This window comes from Geospiza fortis, unplaced genomic scaffold (genome assembly GCF_000277835.1).
Source record: "Geospiza fortis unplaced genomic scaffold, GeoFor_1.0 scaffold27, whole genome shotgun sequence".
NCBI lineage: Eukaryota > Metazoa > Chordata > Aves > Passeriformes > Thraupidae > Geospiza > Geospiza fortis.
In genome coordinates, this window is record NW_005054329.1 from 2,152,138 (window position 1) to 2,159,062 (window position 6,925).

General features: G+C 53.4%; 1 protein-coding gene across 1 annotated transcript in view; it reads left to right on the top strand.

The window, feature by feature from the left end:
• The window catches only part of KCNT1 (potassium sodium-activated channel subfamily T member 1), a gene marked incomplete at its 5' end in the record, with an annotated part of 26,299 nt that overhangs the window by 10,662 nt on the left and 8,712 nt on the right, over window positions 1-6,925 (top strand). Inside the window, 12 exons of the mRNA XM_031057279.1 lie at window positions 2-17; window positions 1,517-1,733; window positions 2,859-2,964; window positions 3,046-3,218; window positions 3,418-3,489; window positions 3,758-3,892; window positions 4,094-4,205; window positions 4,492-4,593; window positions 4,680-4,763; window positions 5,489-5,617; window positions 5,944-5,964; window positions 6,798-6,922. Coding sequence (XP_030913139.1) covers window positions 2-17; window positions 1,517-1,733; window positions 2,859-2,964; window positions 3,046-3,218; window positions 3,418-3,489; window positions 3,758-3,892; window positions 4,094-4,205; window positions 4,492-4,593; window positions 4,680-4,763; window positions 5,489-5,617; window positions 5,944-5,964; window positions 6,798-6,922 — 1,292 coding nt within the window. The remainder of the gene's footprint in view (window position 1; window positions 18-1,516; window positions 1,734-2,858; window positions 2,965-3,045; window positions 3,219-3,417; window positions 3,490-3,757; window positions 3,893-4,093; window positions 4,206-4,491; window positions 4,594-4,679; window positions 4,764-5,488; window positions 5,618-5,943; window positions 5,965-6,797; window positions 6,923-6,925) is intronic.

The following is a 6,925-nucleotide window of genomic DNA, read 5'->3' on the forward strand; positions in this document are numbered from 1 at the left end:
CATCATCGCCAGCATGGGTGAGTCGGGGGGCTCGGGGGGCAGCAGGGGCTGGCACACCCCCCTCCATCGCCTCCCCCACCTTTGGGTTCCTTTGGGTTCAGTTTCCTCCCCACATTTGGGTTTATTTTGTATTTTGCACTCTCCTTGCCACGCTCCCCCCCAAAATCCTTTTCCATGCTCTCTCCCAGCCATCTCACCAGTAAAATACACATTTTCTTGCACTCTGCATGCTCTCAACAAGCTCAAATATCATTATTAAACCTCGTGATGTCCATTATCATTAAGGGTATTTGCATAAATGCCCCAAGCCTGGATTTAGGCCCCAATTATTTCCAAGGCTGGAGGAAGAAATGCCGTGGGGCACACCCTAAATCACATTTATGGTTCCCAAGCTGTTGTTCTCCCTGCAGCCAGCGGTGCATTTGTGCAAGTGAAAAATACCATGAGTCATTACTTCCCTCTTGTATCTGGGGAGAGCAAGTTTTGGAGGAGCTGAGCCACACAAGCACATTATATTTCAAGCAAATAATTTATGTGTTTGTACTCCTGAGCAGCAATTTGCATAGATTATCCCCCAGCAGGCCTCAGAGCGCTTTGCTGAGCGCTGTTTGTCACAGCTCTCCTCACACAGCTCCACTCAGAGGGACCTCTGGCAGAGGTGATGAGAGGGACAGACAGACATGACGTGAGTGCCAGCAGGGCAGGGTGTTTGCCAAGGCCAATGTCTGGGCTCTGCTTCTTGGGACACTCCATCAATGTGTTTGGTTTTTAGAAGCTGCTGGAGGACTGGATGGGGAAGTCTGTCTTGTTGAATATTAGGAAGAATTCCTTCACAGACAAGGCTGTGAAGCATTGGCACAGGGCAGTGGTGGAGTCACCATCCCTGGAGGGATTTAAGTGACCTGTAGATGTGGCATTTGGGAACATGATTTAGTGGCAGGTTGAGAGTGCTGGGGGAATGACTGGATTCGATCTTAGAGGACTTTTCTCTCCTTAAGGATTCTGAGATTCTAAGGCCTGGAGCTGCTCGGGAGGGATGTGGGAGGGGGGTGAGGGCATTGCTGCCTGCCTGCCCCTCCCTGGGGTGAAGGGACATCCACAGGGAGGGCAGTGCCAGGGCAGATGTGGTTCCTGACCTGGCTGGTGTCTCCCAGAGCCTGTGAGGAGCTGTGGGCAGGGGTTGGGCTGCAGGGCTGTCCTGTCAGAGACACATCAGCCTGGCAAAAACTCCTGCAGAGCCTGGTTTGGCAGTTCAGAGAGCAGAGGTTCAGCTGGCCATGGAACTGTGAGGGGAATGGAGAGAGGCACAGCCCCAGGGACAGCTGGGCCCTGGTGAGCTGCTGCGCACAGGTGGAGACCACCAGTGAGGGCTTTACCTGCATTCCCCCTGCCCACCAACAGCTGAGCATCATCTGGGCTGCCTCATCCCTGTGCAGGGCCTGGGGACAGGAGGCTGTTGTGACATTTCCCTCCCTTAGAGCGTGTTTGCCGTGCTCCCTCCCCCGTGTGTGTCCAGGTACAGTGGCCATGGACCTGCAGAACACCGAGTGCCGCCCTGCCAACAGCAGCAAGCTGGCCCTGCCTGCCGAGAACGGCTCGGGCACGCGCCGGCCCAGCATCGCCCCGGTGCTGGAGCTGGCTGACACCTCCTCCCTGCTGCCCTGCGACCTCCTCAGCGACCAGTCCGAGGACGAGATGACGCAGTCGGACGAGGAGGGCTCGGCAGTGCTCGAGTGAGTCGCTCTCTCTCTGTCTGGTTCGTTCCACTGGGGTCTGGTGTGATTCAGCTGCCTCTGGCTCATTGTGGCTGTGTGCTCACCAGTTGTTGTGGTGGTGTTGGGATCCCCAGGGCGATGTAAGAGATGAGAATTGATTCCAAGTTCTCAGAAGGCCAGTTTATTATGATATGATATGATATGATATGATATGACACAATACTACATTATATGATATATGATATGATATATGATATTACATTATATTAAATTTTATTACACTATATTATACTATACTATATTATATTATACTAGATTACATTATATTACACTACATTACAATATATTGTACTATATTATATTATATTATACTATACCTATATTATATTATACCATGTTATACCATATTATACCATATTATGCCATACCATATTATACAGTAACATATCATATCATACTATATCATATCATACTATATCATAACATATCATATCATATTAAAAGAAAATTATATACTGAAACTATACAAAAGAAAGATAAAGGATACATCAGAAAGCTAGAAAGGAACAAATAATAAAAACTCGTGACTGACCAGTCCTGACAGAGCTGGACTGGGATTGGTCCTTAAGTTGGAACAATTCACATGCAGGGTAAACAATTCTCCAAATCACATTCCAGTGGAGCAAAACATGGAGAAGCTGAGGCTTCTCATCTTTCCAGGAGAAGAAATCCTGGCGAAGGGGTTTTTCATAAAATATCACAGTGACATGGCTGTGCCCAGTTTGTTCCAGTTTCAGAGGCACTGGGACCATGGCACATGAGAGGTGCTCGGTGGTGCCCTGGGGTGCCCAGGCTCAGCTCCTGCTGGCTTTTTCATGAGCGTTCTGTTCCTGCATCTTTACAACCTCATGGCCCTTTATGTTGCAAAAAATACTCCTAAATATGTATATTCAAATATGTATATTCAGATATGTATATTCAGATATGTATATTCAGATATGTATATTCAGGGAGTTCCCAGCTGCTGCAGCAGAGTTTTGCAGGGCATTTGCCAGTGTTGCTGTTGAATGTTTTCCCCGGCACCTGAGTGCTGGATAAATGGCAAGCTCTCCCTGTCCTCACACAGATTTCTCCCTGCTGCAGGTACGTGAAGGGCTACCCCCCAAACTCGCCCTACATCGGGAGCTCCCCGACCCTGTGCCACCTCCTGCCCGAGAAAGCCCCGTTCTGCTGCCTGAGGCTGGACAAGGTGTGCAGGGGCTGCGGGGGCTGCCTGGGCTGAGCCCCCAGGACGTGTCCACTGAGAGCTGGGCTGTCCCACCCCGCACAGGGCTGCAAACACAACAGCTTTGAGGACGCCAAGGCCTACGGGTTCAAGAACAAGCTGATCATCGTTTCTGCAGAGACAGCGGGGAACGGCCTCTACAACTTCATCGTCCCGCTGCGCGCCTACTACCGCTCCCGCAAGGAGCTCAACCCCATCGTGCTGCTGCTGGACAACAAGCAAGTACTTCTCCAGGGGTGTTCTCCCTCCCACAGAGCCCTCCCTGCATTGCCCGGGCAGCTCGTGCTGCGGGGTGGGAGTGTGAGGGAGCAGTGGTGGCACCATTGGGCACCTGGGCTGGCTGGCGCTGGGGTTTTGTGTCTGTCTCTGCTGCATGGACGTGCTGAACCACCTCGCTCTCTGTGGCTCTCCCCCCAGGCCTGAGCACCACTTTCTGGAGGCCATCTGCTGTTTCCCCATGGTTTACTACATGGAGGGCACCATTGACAAGTAGGTGTTCCCACGGGTGGCTGTCGTGCCAGAATTGTTGCATTTACCCCGGCCCAGACTATTCTGTCACCCCGTGAGAAGCCCCAGGGTTGGTAGCGTAGAGCTGAGCCCACCTTGGGCTTCTCAAGTTGTCAACCCCTCCCTGGGAGATGCGAGCAGGTGAAGAGCAGGTTGGGAGCAGCCTGGGCTCGCCGTGGAACCCCTGTGCTGCTTCCCTGTGTCGTTTCCAAGGGCTGACCCTGCGCTCTTCTCTTTGGGATCTGCCCAGCCTGGACAGTTTGCTGCAGTGTGGCATCATCTACGCTGACAACTTGGTGGTGGTGGACAAGGAGAGCACCATGAGTGCCGAGGAGGACTACATGGCAGATGCCAAGACCATTGTCAACGTCCAGACCATGTTCAGGTGAGGGGACAAGACCAGGATGGGTGCCAGTGCCTGGGGTGGTGGCTATGGACAGCGGGACACATCTGGCACTGGGTTTGCTGCAGGGCAGCGTATAACCAGCTATTTCTGACCTCAGACAGCACAGGGATGACTGTGGTGTTCTTCAGGCTTTAAATCCTTTCAGACAGCTGCAGGACAACAGATCTCTTTCCATTGCAGGCTCTTCCCCAGCCTCAGCATTATCACGGAGCTGACCCACCCCTCCAACATGAGGTTCATGCAGTTCAGAGCAAAGGACAGTTACTCTCTGGCCCTTTCCAAGCTAGAAAAGGTAAGAGGAGGTTGTTCCCTTCACAGGGGCCTGAGAAGTCAACACTGACAGTGACTGACTACATTTGAGCTCTTTAAAGTCCTGTGCTTTTCCCATGTCCAGAAAACCCAATAATGTCTCACACATTTCCATGGAGAAAAAAACCCTCTTTTTCTACAGTGCAAAGATGCTGCCCTGGTTTCCTCCTGCCACACCCACCAGAAACATTACACCTGTGCCCTCCCATTGCCATGCGTCCTCTAATTTTCTGTGCAATCTGAGCTCAAACTTCCCTTTTTTCTTGCAGAGAGAGCGAGAGAACGGCTCCAACCTGGCCTTCATGTTCCGGCTGCCCTTCGCCGCCGGGAGAGTCTTCAGCATCAGCATGTTGGACACGCTGCTCTACCAGGTGAGACACAGCCCTGCAGCTGTGGCATCCCCCAGGGAGCAGCTGAGCCAACCTTTCCCTGGTTTGCTGCCCAAATGTCTCTGCAGTCATTCGTGAAGGATTACATGATCACCATCACTCGGCTGCTGCTGGGCCTCGACACCACGCCAGGCTCCGGGTACCTCTGTGCGGTACGTGCTGAGTGCCCTGGGCTGAAACCACCAGCAAGGGGCCTGGATCTGGTGGTATCTGTCACCCTGTGCACGGGCTTGGGGGTTCTCCTCTTCTGCAGATATGGGGGGGAGCAGTGTGGGGTTGTGGGGTCCCCCGGAGGGAGCAGCATGGGGTTATGGGGTCCCCAGGGCAACGTGAGAGATGAGAATTTGACTCCAAGTTCTCAGAAGGCTGATATATTATATTATATTAATGATATACTAAAACTATACTAAAGAAAGATAAAGGATACAGACAGAAGGCTAGACAAGAATGAATAATAAAAACTCGTGACTCCTCAGAGAGGGTGACACAGCTGGCTGTGATTGGCCATTAATTAGAAACAATTCACATGCTGGGTAAACAATTTTCCAAATCACATTCCAAAGCAGCAAAACATGGAGAAGCTGAGGCTTCTGGTCTTGCCAGGAGAAGAAATCCTGGCAAAGGGATTTTTCATAAAATATCACAGTGACAGAGCAGCATTGCCAGGTCATTGTTCCCCTCCATTTTGGGGAACCTCAGTGCTGCCAAAAGCCCAAGAGCTGCCGAGGACCAAGCTCCCTGTTTTGAAGGCCGAGGTCAGAAATTGCCCCTGATTTTCTGGTGGAAATCACTTTTGGGATGGTCATGGATTAAGTGGGTGGAGCTCAGGAGGAGTCTGAGGCGCAGTGGGGGTCCATGCTGGCCCTGTGTTGCTCAGATGAAGATCACTGAGGACGATCTGTGGATCCGGACGTACGGACGCCTGTTCCAGAAGCTCTGCTCCTCCAGTGCCGAGATCCCCATTGGGATCTACAGGACGGAGTCGCACATGTTCGCCACCTCCGAGGTAGGGCACGGGCTGGGAGGGGGCTGTGGTGCCAGCCAAGCTGGGATCCAGGAGGGTGCTGGTCCCTGGAGCACCTCAGACCTGGCTGCAGCAGAGTGGGGAGGGGAGAGAGCAGGGGAAGGGGAATTTTTGTGTTTATTTTGTTCGAGGGGCTGCGCTGGGTGGTGCTGTCCTGGTTCCCCAGCTGGGTCGGGGTCTCTCTGGTCAGTGCTGGATGTTCTCGGCTCTGCCACACCCTGGGCACCTTGGGGAGCAGGGTGGGCACAGCAGGGCTGCCCCTTTGCTGCACTGACTCGTGGTTTTCCCTTCCTCCTCGCCTGCTGCAGCCCCACGACATCCGAGCGCAGGTGAGTGCCGCTTGCGCCCGGCCGTGCCCCCGTCCCCCACCCTGGCTGAGCCCTGGGCTGGCTCTGGCCATGGGAGCCACCCTGTGCTTTGTGCCAGCTCTCAGCCCCAGTGCCAGCACAGCCCTGCCAGTCCCCATGGAAGGGAGATATTGGCTGAGCCTCAGTGCCCTGATGTAATTAACTGGGATCAGGAGCAAGGGAGGCAGCCGGGATCCCTTTAAATACCTTCAGTGTTCAACTTTGTAAGGAAGCAGTGACAGGGAGCTGAAAGTTGACATTTAATTAAATGCAACCCAGCTCCTTGAGAGGCTTTAAAAGGCTTTATTAATAAATTCCTGCTCACCAGTGGGGATTGCTGGGTCAGACATGTGGCAGCACAGATGCTGTAAGAGGGAAGCGAGGGAGATGAGGGCATGGCTGCTCCTGGGGCAGATATCCCGGAGGTGATCCTGTGTGAGGTGCCCACAAGACTCCCCTCAGCTTATCCAAGGGAAGCTGTGGCTGGCCCATCCTGGGAAGTTCAAGGCCAGGTTGGACAGGACCTGGAGCAGCCTGGTCTGGTGGACCATGGCAAGGAGTGGGCAAGGAGTGGACTCCTTCCAATGCAAACCACTCTGGAATTCTGTGAAATCTGCCAGCCTGGCAGTTCTTGCAGTGCAGAGGCAAAGTGCTGGCAGAGCCCATTGGGGTCAGAGGAAGGAACCCAAAAAAAACCCCAAAATATCCCACCCCGTGGGAGAGATCCCACCCCATGGGAGAGACCCCACCGTGCCAGGCACAGGCCAAAGCCCCCTTGGCCACCCCCCATCCCGCGTGACCTGCTGGGCTTCTAGTCACAGATCTCAATCAATGTTGAGGACTGCGAGGACACCAAGGATGTCAAGGAGCACTGGGGCATCAAGACGAGCCACCACCGCAACTCGTGCTCCAGCGACCAGTCCGAGCACCCCCTGCTGCGGCG